This window comes from Numenius arquata, chromosome 6, assembly GCF_964106895.1.
Source record: "Numenius arquata chromosome 6, bNumArq3.hap1.1, whole genome shotgun sequence".
NCBI classification, from domain to species: domain Eukaryota; kingdom Metazoa; phylum Chordata; class Aves; order Charadriiformes; family Scolopacidae; genus Numenius; species Numenius arquata.
This window is the reverse complement of record NC_133581.1, coordinates 69,369,521-69,390,913: the sequence shown is the minus strand read 5'-3', so window position 1 is coordinate 69,390,913 and position 21,393 is coordinate 69,369,521. Positions and strand designations below refer to the sequence as shown.

Sequence of the window (21,393 nt, the reverse complement as noted above, 5' to 3'; positions counted from 1 at the left end):
GGATTCCTGTCTGCGTATCTGGCACCTTTGTGCGGTTGGGATGGGAAGAGCCTGACGTCCCAGCTGTGTGTTAGCAGCCATCAAACGCTTCCTTTGGTCTGGTGAAAAAAAAGACAAGAGCAGCTGATTTATTTTTGCAGGAATCTGTTCTTGCGCTGTGCAAAACGAAGCCAGGACACGGTTTGTGGAGTTTGTGTTTAATGGCATTTATTCTTGCGCAGCAGGGCAGTGAAAGGGATGGCTATAGACTGCATAACCTGTGCCAGTGCTCCCTCCCATTGAGCTCCCGGGAACTGAACACTCGGAAACATACTTCCTTTGGCTTAAGAAACCTTTCTTTCCCCCTGCAGTGAATAAACCCTGCCATTTTGCTTCCGATGCTGTTTAGATGCAGAATTCACTCAGATCTCTACGGAACAGCGCCGCTAAGAAGAGAGCAAAGCTGAGCGGCAGCATTCCCGATCTCGAAAGTCCCAATTCTGCTGTGAAGCTGGATCTGTCCCTGGAGTCCCCCTCCCACGCTCCCTCCCCGAGCGGGGGCTCCTGCAGCGAAAGTGGGGTTCACAACCAGGACTCCCTGACTTCACCCGTGGCCACGGGCCCCCCGAGGAGGAGAATAACGTGAGTGGAACGTGGATGGCAGCGCTGCTCTGAATTCTGACATGTGGTCTCTGCTGCCGTTAGTGAAATCCTAAAGCCAGTGAAATCTGTAATATATTCTTTTATATAAGATCGCTTTGCTTAATAGCTTGATTTTTGTATGTGAATTATTTCCCGTCTAAAAATACATTGCTCTATACAATAGCTGCTTAACCATATTATTCTCGTTTGTGCTGGCTGTTAATGTGGCAGAGTTCCCCTGTGCAGCCATAGTAACCCAGCGGGGCTGGGGAGGAACTGCCAGGGGTAGTAAATATTTCATGAAGACTTTATCCTGCCCTAGAAGGTATGTGACCCACAGCCTAAACAAATGAGTCAGAAGGAGAATGAGGTAAGAGGAAGGATAAGGTTTGCTTATTATAGCCTGGAAACTGAAGAGGGAACGGGTTGTGTTTTTGCGATAGGAAGGAGACAATGTGGATGTTCCTTGTTATTGCCAATCGTGAACTGTTTCCATTTTATTACTGATAGTCTATTGTTAATTTAATTTTAAAATACCTTCACAGAGCTCTTCTCAAAAGAAATTATGTGATGACAGGTGCTACTCAGATTGTAAAGAGCAATGGCCCAGTTGGTGATTAGTAGCATAAACTATTTCTTTTTTTTTTAACGAAATAAGTTTTTGAGGAATTTTTCAAATTTTTGCAGTGCAGAATCTCCGTTTCTGCTCTGGGAGCCCACGATGAAGCCGCTTGTAGCTCTGATCCAAAGACACCTCTATTTTTGTGTGTACTGAATATGTCTTTACATACCTGGCATACAGCTGTATGAACAGAATAGGAAGGGGGGGATATACAAAAGAAAGGTTTTTGAGACAGAGGGAGACTGGAATGGTTCAGAAACAGAGGATTTTCACAGCTTTAAAGTCTATTTACTATCGAATCATGGTTTTAAAAATAATCTTTAAAAGGAAAAATGCTAGAATACCTAAAAAGTCAAGACTATAAAATTCTGTGTGTGCTGTTCTTCCAGGCGAGGATGTGAGTAGGACCCGTCTTGTACAACGTGCCATTTCCATTACTCAGTGAGACACGGGCTTAATGTTTTACAGGAGTCAGAGAGACAGGAATTCTGAACTAGCGTGGAGAGAGGGGGCAGCTGGCAGGACGACTGAATTTGTAGGAGTGACAAAATATATCCTGGAAGACCTTAACAGCCTTGGAATGCTCGTAAAAATTTCAGAGAGTTTAGTTGAGATGCTGGTTTGCGAGCACTGGAAATTGGCTTTTTTTTGTTCACAAAATCCATGTAGTTGGGCAACAGGAATGTTGGTGGCTTCCGTGTACTGACTGGGAGAAGGATCGGTTTATCTGCTCCTTAGCTCCTCGAACGTATGCTAAACTTAGTCCTACTGTGAAGTTTACTCTAAGGATTGTCTTTATGGTGTTCTTCATAATACTCATCAAGTAATATCTATTGAATTAATTCTCTTTTTCCATCAGGGTGACTGTGCGTGGAAGTGCACTGGAAATATTTGTCCCCCAAGTACACTGGGGAGGGGAAACTGAAATCTGTCGATGTCTTTGCTAAGAAGTGTTACTAAACTGGGCTCTGACTAGTGTCTAGGATTATAATTAAAAGTATTTGTTTTATACTTTAACAGGTCAGACACCTTTCCGCTACTTGGCAGCAAGTCACAGCCTGGAAGAGTGTCTTCAGCAGGAGGCAGGGACCCAAACGTGGCAGAACACAACTCCAGCACAGGTATTTCCCTGCACAACGTGTACCTCGCGTGGCTCCTCTCCCCATGTGTCTGTTCTTATTTGTTCAGCGTCCCCTCAGCACTTAAAAAAAGGTAATTGCTAGACGCTGTTTGGTCAAGCAGAGGTTATCCTGGGGTACTGCAGGTGAGAAGGAGCTCAAGGGCTTCTGCCTTTCTGTGTCAGGATAAAGTGTGTTAATGCAAATGCTGCCTGTGAGTGTGTGCGCTTCAAAATCCAGTGCAGGATTGTGTGAAAATGCGTTGGACACCAGCTGGGTAAGAGTAGGAAGGGTCAGGATGTTGCAAGCGGGTAATTTCCTGGTAGGAAATTGAAGATAAGCGATGCTGTGCATGATGCTGTTCTCAAACCAGGACGTTTGCCCGCTTCCAGATTCCTGCAGTGGGCAGAAACCAGTTGTTTAGGAATATTTCTGTTTAATCAATTTTGTATTCAGCTGGATGGAGGAAAGGGACTGAGGGAGCCGTGTCCACGAAGGGCTTTTCCGACCTCTCTTCCCAAAGTCTGCTCTGTTGCATCCTTCGCACATGGAAGTTTGTGCAGCGTTTCGTAGCCGGCACCTTGAGATCCCCCCTGCCTGCTCTCAGCCCTGGAGCTCATCTCTCCCCCCGTCCTGACGGTCCCAGAGGCCAGAGGGTGCCGTTGTGCCAAATACCCAAAGCAATGAATGGGTCAGTCTCTTAATGTTGCTATATGAGACACTACAACAGCTAGACTTCATTGGGACAGAGCAGAAATTCATGGTCAAGGAGTTCTTGGACCTTCAGGGCATGAAAAGATTTCCTGTGTTTTAACTAGTATTTGACTATTTTCACTTAGTTGACTTATGACTTAATTTGGCTTTTAATGCTGAATTACTTAGTATTCAGTTGTTCATATTTGAAAGACTTTAAACTAAAAAATAATTTATCAGGCTCTGAGTTAGGTTTTCAGGCTGGGTTTGTGCGTAGCTGAAAGCCTTTGCCTGTGAAGAACGAGCAGAGCCTGAGCATCTTTGCCGAAATGCTTAGATTTCAGTAGGCAAAAATGCTCATACTGTGCGGATAAACCAGCCTGAGGGGCTCTGGAAATGTAACTATTTGAGCATCCTCTAGCACACAGGAAAAACTACTTCTAATTTTTTTAAAATATTTGATTTTTTTCCTTTTGCATGGCAAGCATTTGGTGAGAAGGGGACTTCTGCTGTCAGCGTGGTTGGCCAACGGTTGAACTGTGGCAATGGGTGTGGAGATTATGAGGACAAGAAGCCAGGAGAAGTGTCACATATGATTTTTAAAAGTCAGAATATGGAACACCAAAGGAATTTTAAGCATTCAAAAGGTTTGTGAGTTTGCTACATTGCTGTTCCGCTGGGCTCCCATTTATGACAAAAACTGAGGCTGTGCAAAGCCTTTTGTAAAAGAGGTTTTATAGAAAATACCCTTCAAGGTGTGTACTGTGGTTTCCTCTTTTCTAGTCTTTCTACTTACGCTGACAAGTTGGGGTTTTTTTCTGACATTAACTGAAATTAGACTGCCAATTAAATTAAAATTAAAAGTCAAGCGATAGTGCATGGCATGGAAGAAGGGGCAAATTGTTCTATATCTCACTCTGAATAAATGGACAGCTTTAGAAGTTGGGTTCCAAACCATTGCGATGCTGCAGCTCGTCTGGGGAGGGGCTGGTGCAGGGGCTGGCTGGGATTTAGCAAATTCTGGTTTGATTCAGGTGTGCTGAATTACACAAGAGACAGTTCTGTACTTCCACTAAGGCAGTTAGAAACTTCTGGTTTTTTCAGTGGGATCAGTCAATTTAAAAATCCTCTTACAACCATTGTTTACCGTCTTTAGGCAGCAGTTTTATTTGCTGTACGCTTTCCAAGACTTTGAGGGTGTCGATATTTAGTAAATCCCGTTAGGAAATCCCATTAACTTCAGTAACTTGACAATATACTGACTTGTAAAAGTGATAAATTCAGGTGTCAGTGTATGATGACATTTTATAAGAATAAAGCATGTACCGAAGTGTAAACTACATGATTTATATTGTGTGATTTTTTTTATTTAATTTTCTTCTAAGGTCTTGCGGAGTCGATGTCTGGTTTTCCACAGATGAACAATCTAGATTTCATTTCGCCAAGTGTCCTGGCTGAAGATGCGGTTGTAATTGTTGGTAAAGGTATTGCGAAACCAAATGTATCTTATAATGTTTTTATAATGAGGGAAAAATACACTTTTCTAGAGTGGGGAAAGACAGAAGTAGATTCTTTACATTTTAAATTGTGAAGAATCTCCAGTTCAAACGGAGATAAAAGGAATTTTGCTTGGACGTTTTGCAGTTGCTGGATACGCTGTTCCGTTCCACCATGGAATGGCAGCAAGCTGTGAAGGTTGGGTGGTGGCTCTAGCCCGGTGGGCACTTGTACCTGCCTCCATCCTGCTCAGTAGAAGAAGGGAAGAGCACTTTTGGATGGAAAGTGGCGCTAACAGTATAGTAGCAATGTTTTTATCTTCTTGAATGACTTTTGGGTTTCTAAGTTCTGCTGAATAAAAGGATTCGTTTGGAGAGGACACAGCATGTTATGCCTTTCAGGTGTTTTTGGAAGTCCTCCTTTGGCACAGACGTACAGCCAGCCCGCAGCCTGTGTCGCGAATGGAGATGACCAGGGTGGCCAAGAGGAGCCTGAGCCATCGTCAGGGATCCGCGGGAGGAGCGTCCCGCAGAGCAGTGTGTCCCATTTCCATGGTGAAAGTGAAAAGGAGGTAAGAATTCCAGAACTGTTTTGTTGTCTTCCTCCCTGTTTTCATATGTATGAGTACAGCTGAACACAGTTTTATAGTCTCTGTTATGGTAAAGAAGATTTTTTTATTAAATCTGTTTTGATGAAAATAGATTAATTCCTGGCTCAGGTGAGTTGCAACAGTAACAGGTCCTTCTCTTGATGTTATTTGTCGAGTTCTGTTATAAGGTGAATATATATATTTATGCTTATAAATAGTTAAAGGGTGGGTGTCAGGAGGATGGGGCTGGTCTTTTTTCGGTGGTGCCCAGTGACAGGCCAAAGGAAATGGGCACAAACTTGAACATGGGAAGTACCATCTAAACATGAGGAGGAACTTCTTTCCTGTGAGGGTGGCAGAGCCCTGGAAGAGGCTGCCCAGAGAGGTGGTGGAGTCTCCTTCTCTGGAGGCATTCAAACCCCCCTGGACACGTTCCTGTGCAACCTGCTCTGGGTGGACCTGCTTTGGCAGGGGGTTGGAGTAGATGATCTCCAGAGGTCCCTGCCAACCCCACAGCATTCTGTGATTCTGAAGACTAAAGCTGGATTAACAATTTGTCACCATCTGGTTGACCGCATGCAAATTTTTCCTCTAACTGCTTATTTAAACATTTTGCAAACACCAGTAAGAACCCATTAGTTTCTTTAAGCCCAAACCAGAAGTTTCTCGTGATTCAGCGTTATGTTGGGTATTGTGCTGCCCAGGGCAGGGCGTTGGAACTGGATGATCTTTTAGATCCCTTCCAACCCAAACCACGATTCTATGATTATTTTTCTAACAAGTGTTTAACAAAAACTGGGTTCTGTTTTCTCCGTAAGGTGCCCTCCTGCAGCTAGTTCATGCAGGTGAAATCGGACGGGGCTGTGGGGTCGTTCGTTGACTAGTGCCAACACAGGAGATAAATTTGGTCTTGGCACGGGAAACCTGTGTTCACCTCTCAAACGGGCCGTTACCAATGGCACCAATTACCAGTGCTGTTGATATCAACTTAAGTGAACTGTGTAAAGTGGTTTTTGGTCCTGCCATATTTTAGATTTTAAAAAAAAAACCCAACGGTGTTAGGATCTCTTTAAGCACTGTATAGATCCACCAATATTTGCCAGTAGTTCAGTAGCCGATCCTAAAACCACTTTTCAAGGTAATGCTGGAATCAAGAGAGTGAACCATAATTTTGCTATCCTGGATGAATGATTAACGGTTAGACCTTAATTTATTTTTTTTTTTTTGAGGAGGGTCTTTGTTATGGGAGCTTTTCTTCTCTGTGTAAGCAGCTATACGTTACTGGGAATGCAGTGAGTGTGGAAAAAAAGTCATTTCCTACCTGAGTCTGTAGGTCAGCGTCCCAGCTGTATCTGTTTTAGCATACGGTGTTCTGCACGGGGGCTCAGGCCCCTGCTCCCGTAAGTGTGTAACGCTCCGGAAATGCAATACTGGCTTCAGCGGGAGCAGCTGAGAGAGACCCATCTCCCACAGTCCTAGTACCCGGGGCTGGAGCCCGGCGGTTCCTCCGCTGGCACCTGGACCTCGTGTGCCGGAGCAGCCTGTGGCCATCGTGCTGCTTCTCCCGGCTTTTCCCTTGGGTTCCGCCTGTATATTTTATAGCCACAAGCGGCCGTGTCAGAAGCGTCCCCGCCGAAGGCGACGTCTCGGGGAGAGGGGCTGGAGGAGGCGCGGAGCTGGGAGGTGTCCTCCGAGCCCCACGGCACACAGGAGTGTGGAAGGAGGAGCTGCCTGGGTCTGAGCATGGCTTGCTTTCTGGATTAGATTATTAATCTGGCTCCATTCGTAAGTTTTTTAAAAAAATACCGTCTGAATATCTGTGCTGTAGCTCGGTTTCACGAGGAGTGGTGCCGCTTTGTTAAGTAGTAGTGACATCCGTTCTCAAGTGGAGGCAGATTTATCTGAATGAAGTAGTGATAGGAATTTTAAAAAAATTGAAATGAAAATCAGGAGTCTTTCTGAAAGCATTTAAAACAAGTGCTTTGCATTAGATATTAAATAAGAAAATAATTCAAATTTTAAGAGTACTAAAACTTTAATGATAAACAGTGTCTTAATTTTCTGGTTGCCGCTGAAGGTGAGTGAGTGCTTGGAAGGATCACGTTCAAAGCAGTAAATGTTACTGAGCTTTCATGAGGAACGCGGTTGTCTTAAAGATATGAGAGGCGAGGGGCAGGTCACACTGTCAGACCCCACTGTGTGCTTAAATGTGAGTGAGCGTGGACTGTGTATTTGCTACTTAAAATTCTAGGAAGCTGTACCACGCTGCCAGAGAGACAGAAGCCCTTGTATTTTAGACCTTGATTCTCTAACTGCTCAGATATTAAATTATTATTAAAGTAATTATTATTAAAGTAAAAAGTAAGTATTATTAAAAGTAATTATTATTAAAGTAATTATTAAAGTAAATTATTATTTCCCTTAAATGTTTAAACTTGGAATGGTGCTTCTCTTTGCCCCTTATCATGCAGAAAACACACATTCAGCTCTTTTCAGCATTGGATGTAATATTTATATGAATAGTTGCCTTTTGTTTTGTAGAATAATGGGGAAAATAGTAATTTTACACGGTTACCTGAGACAGTGTCTGGAACCGGGTAACAAGTTCTTGGGTGAATTGCGCGTTATATCATCACGGGTGCGTTAATTTTCTGCAGATAAAAGTCACCATGTCAAAATCTGCCCAGGAAAAGATGAGGCGGAAGAAAAGAGAAGAGAAGGAACACAGTCATAAAGAGCATCAGGAAGGCAAAGACCTGGAAGAAAAGGAGGAATACATTTGGGAAAGACTTAAACTGAATGAACCAGAGAGAATGGCAACAGAAAGTGAGGTTTAGTGTTTGTCTAAATGAATAACGTACTAGTGAATGCTGCTGAAATCAAAAATCTGTGATAATTGCCAAAAATCATGACTGTCTAATGAGACATAAGGTATTACTAGAATTAATTTTACACTACAGTTTACTCTTTAGTCGTTTGTTGTCAGTCTTGTAATGCAAATTGGAATAAAGTGCTTCTGGGAAATGTTTGTTAGACTGTAGTTAAGAAAAATTTCAGAAGACAAACCAGGACTGTAATTACTATTTTTTTCCTTTTTTTGTGATCTATTGTTGTTGTAGTTTGGACCTTTCCTTCTGTTTTCCAGAGTTCAATCTCTACGGGGATATATTAACATCATCAAGAAACGTATCTTTGTCGTTAGAAAGCGCGGCCTTGAATACTGCCTTAAAGAGAACGTCCAGTTTGAAGAAGGCAAAATGCTCGGCCTTGCTGGATCCCGGTGAGCTGTTACAGTCAGCGAGAGACTAATGTTAAAATATTGGGGCGGGTGAAGTGGGACGGTTCCAACATACAATCAAGTTTAGTACGATTCATACGGATGGTCCTGAGTAGCTCGGGAAGATGAGGAATTTGCTGGGGGTGATGAAAGGGACTGGAATTCCTCACTGCCCCCTTGACACATTTTTCACCTGTAATTTAAATTGTTAGGAGGGTGTTTGAGACATGAGAGGGTTTGTTGTTTGCTCAGCAACTTAAATGATGTAATTAATGGCAAATTGACTCTCTCTCAACCCCTTCTCTCTCCAAGCGAAACATTTCTATGTACGTTTTGTCACTGAGACGCCTTGAAAATAGGCCATAGAAATCTTTTCGGAGAAGCACATTCTGGTGACGGTCAGAGGTCTTCAGAATTTCTGAAGTGTCTCTTTAAGGTTGACTATATTGTGTCTGTGCTTTAGCCCATTCTGCGTCTGTTTTTACACTAAACAACCCACTTCATTTGTGTTTGCGATGGTGAAGTGGTGGTTGTTTGCAAAAATACTAATTTTTGCTGAGTGATGGAGGATGTAACCGGGCAAGCTGTCTGCCTGAACACCCGCTCCCTTCAGCGCAGCACTCTGTACCCCAAACGTTTTAGATTTCCTTCCTTTGAATGAATTCGTTTCTTCAGATAATGCTAATTATTAGTTGTGCTTCACGACTTTGCAGATGAAATGTCCCTGGGGGCACGAGGACGCTACAAGGACCGGACCCCGTCGGTCACTCACAGCCCAGAAATCATGGATCCCTCGGAACTGCAGCCCTTTTCAAAGCCGGAGGTGGCGCTGACGGATGCCCTGGCTCTTCTGGCTGACGATGACTGGTGGGTGTCGGCGTCTCTCTGCAACCTGAACACAATGTGCAGGGCCTTTCTTTTGATCACTTACTTTCACAGAATCACAGAATCTTCTAGGTTGGAAGGGACCTTCAAGATCATCTTGTCCAACCATCAACCTAACTGACAAAAATAAACACCCACAGAACAACAAAATGCAACACCATCACTAAACCATGTTTCCCAGCACCACGTCAACCCGTCTTTTGAACACTTCCAGGGATGGTGCCTCAACCGCCTCCCTGGGCAGCCCATTCCAATGTCTGATAACCCTTTCAGTGAAAAAATTTTTCCTAATATCCAGCCTGAACCTCCCCTGGCACAAACTTGAGGCCGTTTCCTCTAGTCCTGTCGCCCGTGACCTTTTCATTAAAAAAACAAACAGCAAAATGGACATAATGTGAAATATCATGAGAAGGATTGCAAGTGGTACGGGAGAAAAAAAAGAAAATAAATGTTTTTTCAGTCCAAATCTAGGTTAGAGTGTAGCTGTTGTAAATTGAGGGTTAAGAGCTGAGCTGTCAGAGGTGTCCGAGTTCCAGCAAGGTTCTGCAGGGTCCCCACCGACACCTTCTTGCTGTTTGCTGTGGGACGTGAGGCTGCGCTGGGCTCCGAGTGGTGAAATGGGGCTTCAGGGCTGCTGCCTTTTCAGCTCGGGGAAAGGAATCCTTGAATCGCCGCTAGTGTGAGCTGGGGAGACAACTGTGGGAAAGAATTCAGAGCCTGGTGTGCTAAAGTAGTCCTTCTGCCACGTTAAACAAAAGACTCCCTTTGAAAGAATTTCCTATGTTCTAAGTCATTGCTTTATTTTACAATCTAATTGATCTGCTGTTTGGTGTCTTACAATTCCGTGGTTTAATATTCTTCTGAAAATTTGCAAACGTTTTTTAATTTAAATATATATATTTTTTTAAATAGGGAGAAGAAAATTGAAGGTCTGAACTTTGTCAGATGTCTGTCTGCCTACCATGCGGCTGTTCTGACCGCGAAGCTGCACGAAACGAGTCTGGCTGTGGCTCAAGAGGTTAAATTTTAACTATCGGAATATTTCACTGCCTATGTGTGTACATATATATATATATACATTATACCTCTGCGAGACACTGACATGTGAAATGTTCAGTTAGTTTTCCTGCTGGGCAGTCTCCCGAGGCTGAGCCTGGCGTTCAGCAAAGCAGCTCGTGCTGCAGATGCCAACGCTTGGGATTGGAAAAAAAATGAGATTGTAACTTTATATCATTTTTCATGTGTATATATTTTAATTCTCACATGTTGTGAATCAAGTTAGAAATGTATTTCTCGGCTGCTTTTAATGTTACGTAAAAATTAGCAGGGGAAACATTAAGCTTGACTTACTTTATGGTATATTTTGTAAACATTATTCATTGTTTGTTTGGGTTTTTCCTGTGTGCAGGTCAAGAATTTACGCTCAGGTGTTTCTCGAGCTGCTGTGGTCTGTTTAGGGGATTTGTTCACCTACCTGAAAAAGAGCATGGATCAAGAACTAGATAATACAGTAAAAGTCCTTTTGCACAAAGCTGGTGAATCCAACACATTTATAAGGGAAGAGGTAGACAAAGCACTGAAGGCTATGGTTAATAATGTGACTCCAGCACGTGCACTTTGTTCTCTTATAAGTGGAGGGCAAAGGTAAATCTTACAAAGACTTTATAAAGAAATAACTTGTGAATAGATTAAATTTATCACATAGAGTCTTTTATTTAAAAAAATATCAAAATACAATAGGCAGGAATATGAAAATATAGTAAGTCAGCTCTGCAGAGCTGCTCCCCAGGGCAACGGCTGGCGGCAGAAAATGGAGCCCCCTGTCTCCTTCCCTACATTATGTAAAAAGTTGGCTGTTGGTTTCGGAGCTTGGTGTATTTTCTGGTCGTTTTGTAACTCTTCAGTCCCTGTATTCGCTGTTGGTATGGGATTCTTCGGAAGCTGCTCTCTCGCTCTGCCTGGTAAAGCTCCCGCAGCGTTCCCATTTCCACTGGCTCTGCGATCGAACGCCTGTCTCTTTCAGCTGCCGCCGCTGCTTCTGATCTCCAAAGATGATTTATACCTTCCAGTTCTCTCGCTGCAGCTGCCCTGGCTGCTCTCCTGTGCTTCTCTAGACTTGGCTGCTTAATAGTCGTCTTGTCTGCGTTTTATTTCCCTTCACAGTGGTGGTGGCTGTTCTTTTGAGTGCCTCAGAAGTGCCGAGTCCCCGTCTCTGGCTGCATGTTTGGCTTCTGACCTCTGCCTCCCCCCTCTGTAGCAGAGCTTACATTCCTTTCTTGCACTCTCCCTGCTAAGTATGTTGTTCTTTTTCTTTTATAACCTCGTTCACTGTAACAGCAATACTTAATTAAGCCATTAGGCAGTCCGGGGCGTTAGTGTTACACCTGCTTGTACTCAATCTCTTCTCTCTCTCCTCACTTAGATGACTGTTTCATAAGCTACGTTTCTCATAGCCTGTCCCTTATGTTAAATATTAAATATTTCAGATTATAAGTCAATCCTTAGACTTTCTGCACAGCTACAAATCGTAAGAGTTAGTCTTGATTCAAAATGTGTTTCCCGTTTTGTGTCCCGGGAAGCTGGTTGTTGTGGAATATATTGACTCTGTCTCCTGAAGGCCGATGAGAACCACACTGCCGTTACCTGAACCTTAAACTGGAAGGCAAAGAGCAGCCCTGGGATTGAAATGATTTACGAATCGTGCCCAGACGGAGTTGTTCTTGTGAAAAATTCTGCGAGCTGTGAGTCTGAGTACGGCATTTGAGGCAGGGAGTAATTTCTTCGTGGCTAAGGAGACCTCAGCCAAAGCAGCACCTAAGTGCGGGTGTCGGGTGTGTTTCTAACCCGTGGCACAGCAGTGGACGGCTGAAACGGCGCTGTGCCTTACGGCTCGTCTGGCATTGGCTTCAGGAAACTCGTACTAGCACCAAAGCCCGTTGCTGTCTAGAGGCTGTAACAGCCAATATGAGAATTATTAGCGTTCAAAAGTGGAAATTTTGGAGAAAAATGCTACGTGTCTGCAGCACAAAGCGGAAAGGTTCTGTTTGACACAGCTGGGTAATTACACAAAGGATATCTTTTCTAAATTTGGCTCGTACACCGAGTTGCTTACATTCACCACAACGGAGGTGTTTGAGTTAACAGTTACTGTTTTACCCACTGTTCGTAAGACCTTTTAAAATGTACCTATTTTCTGCTCAACACATTTCAAGCCTGCTGCGATCATAGGTATTAACGCTTGCAGCCCTGAGTAGATAATTCTACTGGTTCTTTATCAGCTACACAGTTGTTTCTGACTTTACCAACCAGAATAATTAAAAACATTTCTGTCTGCTCTTGTGCGATGCTGCTCTAAAGGCTGGTGCTGTAAACTCAGCTCTGTGAACGGGTGCTCGATCCCAGAGCGTGGTTGCGGGGCTAGCTCTGAAACTGGTTGTATTTCAGAGGTTTTAAAATCTTATTTATTATCTGTATGAATTGTTCTAAGGTCTTAAAAAAAGATTTCTGACTGTTTTACACAAGCAGCGGGCGTTGGTGGGACTTATTTGCTGCCACGGAGTGAGGTCTTGAACCTCCCAGTTCCTGGTTTCCCGCGGGGGGGTGCAGCAGGAGTTTGGTTCTGGTCCCCCCTCCCGAGCCTGCCGTGGCCGGGGCTGCCCGGCAGCTGGGGACGGCTTCTCCAGCAGCGGTCCCTGGAACCAGAGAAAGGGAAAATGTGGGTGACACGGGAGGACAGGCGTTCAGGACAGAGGCTGGAGGTTCACGTCAAACCCCAAAGCTGGGGAGCCACCGACGTGGTTTACCAGGGCCAGTCCTTCCCTTATCCCTCTCCTTCAATCCTGGCTTTCCCCATGGATGCTGAGCCGTACTCACGGCTCATTTACTGCGGTGAAGCTGTCCTCGAAGCAGGATTTTTAATCCAAAGAGAACAACGAAATCGGAAAAGTCTGAATTGGCAGAATTGTGTACTCTGAAGGCGTGTGGGGTCAGCAGGGGCAGCACAATTTATATAGAAGGTTAGTTTGCTGCACCAGACTGAAAATTATTCCACCTTTTCTCTCATTTTCATCGGCAGAGGTGTTTAATGGCCCCCGTTTTGTAGAAAACAGACTTCTGCGAGATTTTTAGAAGTCAATAAAATACTGCTTTATTTGATTTTAAGTCAATATAAGATACACAAGATGTGTTTCTGAGCATAGGGACTGTTTTTTTCTTAAAGTTGGTGGAAAGAACACGTAGTAGTGTGCTTTCTAAAATATTTTACAATTATTTTAAGGAAAACTAGAAATTAAATTCTAACAAGAAGAAAAGTACTGATTGTACTAATCCAAAAGCTGCAACTAGAGGTTGAAACTGACTTCAAACAAAAATAATAATTTTTCTTTTTTCATTGCATTCTTGTAGTCTGGGATTTTAAGTGCTTCGGCAGGGGAGTTGGACTAGATGATCTTTATGGTCCCAACTCTAAAAAATTCAGTGAAATTCAGTGAAAGTGAATGAAATGAAATTGAATCCAATGCATTATCCTTTCAAATAAAGTGAGTTGTCTTTGCTCCACAAGGTCTTCTCTATACAGCCAGAATAAGCGTCTGCGTATCAGCAGCGTATACTATTTGTCAGTTATGCTAAGATGAAAAAGGAAAGGTTGTGTGCCATATTTGTAGAGCAGATAAAAACTGCTGATGAGCTGCTGCTGTGAGTTTTCCCTGATGCGCTGTGTTTCCCGCAGCCACCTGCACTCGGCGGTGAGAAGGTGCACGGCCCAGCATCTCTCGGACATCGTAGAGCGGATGGGAGCGGAGCGGATTCTGTGCGGAGCCAAAGCTGTCGCCGATCGCGTTTTCCCTGCAATAGCCAGGTTTGCACAGGACAGTTCGCAGCAAACAAGGTCAGTTTGGTGAATAGTTAAGATAAACACTTCTGAGGTGGCTGAAACCTCTGCACGGTGTGTGTTCTCTGCACCAACAGAGGGTAGAAGCAGAGAATCGTTTAGGTTTGTCCTGGTTTAAGTGACACAGGACTAATTTCTCTTCTAATGCTTGAGAAAACTGCGCTTTTAGAAGACCCTAGTATCTGAATTGGTGAAAATACTCACTTTGTAGGCAGCTATGCTACGTGCAGTTCAAGGTCTCCAGCTCCCCAGGTGCGGGGATGAGGAGGAGCGAGACCTGGGCGCTTGACCCAAGCTGCCAAGGGGGTTATTCCGTACCATGAACGGCACATTCCACAGAAATTAGAAATTTTTTGGGGAGTTCTCTCTCTCTCTCTCTCTCCCTTGATGGCTGCCACCCTGAGAACTCCTTGCTCCAGTGCCAGAGCCCTGAGCCCTTCCCTGTGGCTCGCAGGGTCCCACGTTGGCTGTCCTTGCGGGGAGTGCACGGCTTCTTGGGACAGAATGGGCTGGGGCTAGTCCAATATTTTAAAATATTTTTAAATACCAGTATTTTATATTGGTGTCGGGATCAATATAGGTTCTTTAGCGTCATTAATGTCAATTATCTGGTCTTATTCTATTAAATCTGTTATATTTCAGCCCTTGGATTTATTTGTTTTTCCCAGATTCCCCTTCCCAGGTGGGGAGGGGTCATTGAGTGCGAGAATAATTGTCTACACGACAGTAAATCATTGTGGGTTCCTCAAAGCATAATGAGGTTGGAAAAGACCCTGAAGATCATCGAGTCCAAGCGCTACCCTGGCACTGCCAGGACTGTTAAACTCACGTATAGGAGAGGAATTCCCCGAGTGCCCGCTGTGGCCGTGCCCAGCCCGGCTGGGGGAGCAGGGGGGGCTGAAGGGACACTCTGCCAGGCTCAGAGGAGATACGGGCCACGAGGGAGTGCTGGCACTGGGACCCACGCTGTCCCACTGAGGAGGCCACACCACCCTAGTTAAAGACGGCTGGAATGGAAGGCTGTTCTCATTAATTTGCTGGGCTGTTGATTAACTAGTGCTTCTTGAGCGTAGTTTCTTTGTGGGAGGGTGAAAAGGGCGCATGGTTACACGTGCAGAGAGCAATCTTCCTGCATGTTTCTATTTTGGAATTACCTCTAATTATCAACAGAGTGACACAGCAAATCTGTGGTTACGCTGTGTCTCGCGGTGTGTTCCCCTGCAGGTATTACGGCCGAAAGATGCTCTTCACTATGATGAATCATCCTGATTTTGATAAAACGCTTGAGAAGTACGTGCCGACCAAGGATTTGCCTTACATTAAGGAATCTGTTAGCAGTCTGCGGGAAAAGGTGTGTGGAAAAGCTCTTGTTTAATGGCTGGGAAATGTAAACATGTACTGGTGGCTGTCGGGAGTAGAAAATGAACGTGCAGGGAGTGGGGGCAGAAATTTGGATCAAGACAAGTCCTCAAGCGAGTACAGCACATTGGCTGCCCTGTGCATGCCCTTACTCCTGGCAGATACGCTAGATCCAAGTTCCTTTGGTCTGCGTGGCTGCCGGAGCTGCTTTCCCAGTGTCTCCAGCACTGCAGAACCATACCAGCTGTGTTAATTAATGGTTTCCTGCAGGGTCTGGGGGAGATGCCGTTAGATACGCCCTCAGCGAAAGGACGACGTTCCCACACTGGTAGTGTTGGGCATTCGAGGTCATCCTCTACTTCCAGAGATGCTCTCAGCGTCGCTGACAGGTAACGATCTTCAGTGTGGTACCCCTGACCTCGGGGATAACAGCCTCACAACAAGAGGAAATGGCCTCAAGTTGTGCCAGGGGAGGTTTAGGATGGATATTAGGAGAAATTTTTACACTGAAAGGGCTGTGAAGCCTTGGCAGAGGCTGCCCGGGGCAGTGGTGGAGTCCCCATCCCTGGAGGGATTTGAAAGCCGGGCAGACGTGGTGCTGAGGGACATGGGTCAGTGGTGGGTTTGGCAGTGTTGGACTCCATGATCTGAAAGGTCCCTTCCAACCCAGACAATCCTGTGATTCTAAGAGTATAGAAACGTTCACAACAGGGTTGTGAAAATTAAACATGCCTGAAGGAAAAGGAAAAACTTGACATGTCCCAGATAAACTCTTTTAAATTGGGTAATTGTTAACATTTGTGCATTCTGAAGTCAGTTTGTCTGCTGACTGCCTATGAAAATACCCGCAGTGCACAAACCCCTTGGAATTCACAGTAGATCCATGTCACCATCAGTTCAAGATACTGCCGTTCAGTCTCTGCAGAAAGCGCCACAGTACAAGTTACCTGTTTGTGCGCTTACTGACACTAAGTGTTGAGTTAGATCTAGCTGGGGATGCTGAAGGGTTTAGAGCATACTCTGTCCATTTTTAGTTTTCTGTTTTGTCTTCTAATAGGGCTTCTATTGAACTGAAAGATAAACCCCTCAAAATTTAAACCAAGCCAGAAACCTGCCCCTGAGAATCTAGAGTTCGCAGGGGCTGGGACTGCCTCGGGGCTGACCAGTGTCTGGTCAGCAACGGGTTTCTTTAATGCACTTTCTGCTATTCAGAATAAGAGCTAGTTCCACGCTGGATGGTACGTTTTGCTTTGGGATGTAAAACTACACGTCCCCTTCCTGGGAAGAGGGGCTACCTCCTGCTTTCTGCTCGAGAGTCCCGCCTCTGGGCTGCTCCCCGTGGCTCTGGCCGGGCAGGAGGTTTGGATGCCGCCTTTTGTTCTCCCAGACCTGATCGGTTTGAAATTGAAAAGGCAAGAAAGGTGTTTATTCCTTTCTCCATCAAAGACTTGACTCTGGCTGGGCTGGGCTGTAAATGCAGGATACTTACCTGGGCAGAGAAGCGATTCCACAGTTTTTATAATTCTTCCCGTGATTCTCTAATAAGATTAGATGCTACAGAAAAGTTATTTCAAAATATTCTATGAAGAGCTGTTGCATTTCCACCTCAGCATGGCATGTTGCTTATTTAGGTGCCACCTGGACTGGGATCAGTATTGAAAGTACTTTGAGAATACAGAATTAAACCACAGTAACTTGTGAGGAGGTTCCCACGTGCTTCTGTGTTCACTCAGTAACTTTTCCCTTTCCAGCAGAGAGACTGCAGAAGCCCGTGAAGTCACAAGAAAACCAGCTCCTCGTAATTCACTGGAAAATGAAGAATATGTTAAAGACATCATCGGTTTATTGAACGCGAAAGACTTCCGTGACCGAATAAATGGCATTAAGCAGCTGTTATCAGATACAGAGAACAATCAAGGCTTTGTTGTTGCAAACATTGTGAAGGTAACCCTATGGAAACGTTCCATTTCAAAGGTCTTTGAAGTCGTGTCGCGATGTTTTGTGTCGCAAAGTTTTCTGATAAAAAATCTTGGCTCCCTCTTTCATAAGAACGTCTGATTAACAGGGAGACACTGAGGGGCGGGTGAGGGGGGGACCTGTTTCTGCGGTCCTGCCCGCAGTGTGTCCTGCTGCTGCTGAGAGAACGTCACAGTATGGGAACAGGTTACAAAGAGAGCAGCAAGGACTTACCCAGAGCTGAAAAAGTGTCTCTGAAGCCCAGCTGGGAGTTCCCCTGCTCTCTTTGTCTGGGAGAAGGGTCTTTAGTATGATAAAGCTTAAGGTAAGTGTCCTTTCTTGTAGGAAAAGGAGGTGCTTTAGGAGAAAAATACTGTGATGAGGCCCAACAGTTGTAAATTATAGACAGATATAATGAAAGGAAAACCAAGATTGTCTTCTAGCAGTGCAGTGTCTTTGCTGTGGAACTGTGAAATACTTCCGTGGAACTTCACTGTATCTTAACTGGGAATGTTTCTGAAATCTTCAAAACATTCTTTTTTGCTAAATAGAGCTGTGTCTTGCTAAAAATACTTGCTTGCAGAAAATACTAGTCATCCTGAAAGTTACAGACGGCTGGTTTTCCTCCGTTACCCTGTATAGGAACGATTCAAACTCAGAGGAGGTGAGACACAGTTGAATAACACGCAATACAAAAATATCAAAACCTTGCTTTACTTGCTAAAAGAAGTATCTCGGGTATTTGCATTTCAGAGCCAAGGGAAGTGTAACAATAAAGCAGGAAATGTGATGCCCACCTCCAACATGAATTGCTCATTCCGGTAAATGCTGTTTGGATACTTTTTCAGATCTTCGATGCTTTCAAGTCTCGGTTACACGACTCAAACAGCAAAGTGAATCAGGTCGCTCTGGAGACAATGCACAAGATGATTCCGCTGCTGAAGGACAATTTGTCACCTGTGATCAACATGTTAATCCCCGCCACGGTGGACAACAACCTGAACTCCAAAAACCCAGGGATTTATGCAGCTGCCACAAATGTTATTCAGGCTCTGTGTCAACACTTGGGTAAGTAATTGACTCTCCCTTAGTTCTAAAGAGTCTTAATTGTATTAATTAAATTTGAAATTTTGAAGAGTTACTCTTTCCAGCAGTTTCCATCCAATCATTACATTGTGTAATGAATCACTGGCTTCATTCTCACAAGTTCTAAACCGTCTAAGTCGTCTCAGTGTTTCCCAGTGCAATGAAGAAATCCAGCAGTGGGACTCGTCAGGAGCACGGAGCTGCTTTCATTATTTTTCCAAAGCAGATGGGTTTTTTTTTTGCTGTGAGGGTGACCAAGCGCTGGCACAGGTTGCCCGGGGCAGCTCTGGAGTCTCCATCCTTGGTGATACTCAGAAGCCATCCGGACACAGCTCTGGGCAACTGACTGCGGTGGTTGGACCAGGTGATCTCCAGAGGTCCCTTCCCACCCAACCGTCTGTGTGATTCCGTGTTTCACTCTCCGGAAGCTTCTCACGCTGCTCGGTCTCTCCCGCAGGTCACACAGCCAGATTCCTGCCGATTTGTGTGGCCACAACTATTTTCCTTCCTCAACTATTTTAGCTTTGGAGCAGAAGCTGAGTATTTTCAGGACATGAATATGCTACGTTCTACCACCTTCTCGCAGCTGGGGCTTGTTCAGAGGATTTTTTTCTGCTTTTATGCCCTGAACTACATCACTGTGGTTTTTATGTAATATGTTAATATGTAGAATCATAGAATTGTCCAGGTTGGAAGGGACCTTTAAGATCATCCAGTCCAACCATCAACCCAACTGATAGAACCCATCACTAAACCATGTCCCTAAGCACTATGTCAACCCGGCTTTTAAATCCCTCCAGGGATGGTGCCTCAACCACTGCCCTGGGCAGCCCATTCCAAGGCTTAATAACCCTTTCAGAGTAAAAATATATCATAAGAAAATATATTGTAAGTAAGGTGCTTATTTATGTGTTTCCATATTGTGTTTATCTCCTGACTATTTAATTCTCTGACTAAGAATCTTAACGTGTTTTCTTCCTTGCATTTAGACAACTCTTTGCTCCTCCAGCCATTCTGCACGAAAGCCCAGTTCCTGAATGGAAAAGCGAAACAAGACATGACAGAGAAGCTTGCTGGTAACGTCACGTTCTGCTTTGTGTGTTGGCTTGTTTGTCTGTAATACGGTAGCACAGGGAGCGCGTGTTCCATTGTAATGAGTTTTGGGGTGTCAGAAATTGAAAGGCAGATTTGGTTAAAAATCGAAGACAAATTTTAATTCGAATTTACGCACGTTTTAATCTTAGGGTTATGAGTAGTGAAAGTGCTGAATTTTGCTTTGATGTTTTAAGTGAACATGGGAGGTCTTTACGGGAAGCACCCTTGAATCAAACAGCCATTATCTGGCTGGTTTCCAGAGCGGTTCTGCCTGTAGCAGCTTTGCAATTGAACTGGGTAACACAACGGGACAGTCTGTTCTTGAAATTCTCCCAAATCGGTGCTTTCTGAATGCGTTAGTCACCAGCCTTTGAACAGTTCATCTCTTGCTGGGAGTTTTCATAGCAGTTTGTGTTACATACGTGAGAGGAGTCCATACACATTCCAGCAGAAAGACAAATGTTTGCCAGTTGAATACTTAATTGTCTGAAGTATAGGGAAAATGCTTCATCCTATGTGTATTTATAGTATAAGGCTACTTTGTTCCTTAAACGCAAATACCTACCGTGTATTTCTGAGATAAGAGGGGAAATCATAAAGTATCAGGTGTTACACAGTGCACTGTGAGAAATAAAGGTCCTGTGATAATCCTAACTAAAAGAAAAACTCAAAAAACTGAACAAAAAACCCAAACAAACAAGAAAAAAACCAAAACCCGCTTTGTTTCTTCTACTTGTCTTAATTTAATGGAAAGTTGTAGGGGAAAGTAGGGGATCACCTCTGAATTGTATTTGAAAAATAGTCTTCAAAACAGCACTTGGTGACCTGCTGTCCTTCTTGCAGATGTGGTGACGGAGTTGTACCCTCGGAAGCCTTACGCCGTGGAGCAGAAGGTCCTCGTGGTCCTTTGGCACCTGCTGGGGAACATGACAAGCAGCGGCTCCTTGCCGGGGGCCGGAGGAAACATGCGGACAGCCACAGCCAAATTATCCCGAGCACTTTTTGCACAGATGGGCCCCAGTCTCTTCACTCAGGCTGCCTCTCAGCCGCCCCACATCAGGAAGAGCTTAGAAGAATTTCTGGAGGCGGCAAGCTAAACGAAGGAGCTCTGTGCCTGCGTGGAGCCCCCTCAGCTGAGGGGCTGGGACAGAGGGAGAGCTGTTTACAGGGAGATGTGGGACCATCCCCGTGTTCCCCGGGCAGAATGGCCGCTGTGGGAGAGCCTGGGCCGTGCTGGGGCTGGGGAGAAGTCCCTGCTGCTCCTCAGCATCCCTCCGGCACGGCGGGTCCCCCACTGCTAACGAATAAACACACTTACCCCACAGTCATCTTCCGACTGGTTCTAGCACTGAGCTTCGCTAAGTGGAAGAAAATCCTGGAGATCGTTATACAGCACCAACAGGGTCTTTTGGGTGGCGTTTGTGAAAGATAGGTATTTTTTTAATCCGCTTACACCGCTGTGCAGCGTTAAGCTTGCTGGGTGGCCGGGCAGGCTCCTCGGACCGGGGAGCGCCTCTCGGCGAAGCGATGCCGCCTGCTCGGGGGGGAAACCAGCCTTCCCCTTCACCCGGCAGCCCGGTAAAGCGCCTGCACCCGCGCACCCCCACCTCCCCCCGTCCCTCCCGCCGCCGTTACTGTACGCGTTTTACACGGGAACCCGAGGCGAATAAATGGATTTATTTCTGTACGGGCCGCCGCCTCCTT

At 44.9% G+C, this 21,393-nt stretch overlaps 1 protein-coding gene across 1 annotated transcript in view; it reads left to right on the top strand.

The window, feature by feature from the left end:
• The window catches only part of TOGARAM1 (TOG array regulator of axonemal microtubules 1), a 39,666-nt gene extending 18,291 nt beyond the window's left edge, over positions 1-21,375 (top strand). The window contains exons 6-22 of the mRNA XM_074149294.1: positions 389-621; positions 2,264-2,364; positions 3,540-3,701; positions 4,440-4,538; positions 4,953-5,122; positions 7,798-7,966; positions 8,286-8,420; positions 9,131-9,284; positions 10,215-10,320; positions 10,711-10,946; positions 14,032-14,190; positions 15,418-15,544; positions 15,823-15,941; positions 17,307-17,496; positions 18,357-18,576; positions 19,584-19,670; positions 20,533-21,375. Of these exons, the coding sequence (XP_074005395.1) occupies positions 389-621; positions 2,264-2,364; positions 3,540-3,701; positions 4,440-4,538; positions 4,953-5,122; positions 7,798-7,966; positions 8,286-8,420; positions 9,131-9,284; positions 10,215-10,320; positions 10,711-10,946; positions 14,032-14,190; positions 15,418-15,544; positions 15,823-15,941; positions 17,307-17,496; positions 18,357-18,576; positions 19,584-19,670; positions 20,533-20,786 (2,721 nt within the window). The 3' untranslated portion in view covers positions 20,787-21,375. The remainder of the gene's footprint in view (positions 1-388; positions 622-2,263; positions 2,365-3,539; positions 3,702-4,439; positions 4,539-4,952; positions 5,123-7,797; positions 7,967-8,285; positions 8,421-9,130; positions 9,285-10,214; positions 10,321-10,710; positions 10,947-14,031; positions 14,191-15,417; positions 15,545-15,822; positions 15,942-17,306; positions 17,497-18,356; positions 18,577-19,583; positions 19,671-20,532) is intronic.
• The last annotated feature ends 18 nt before the right edge of the window (positions 21,376-21,393 follow it).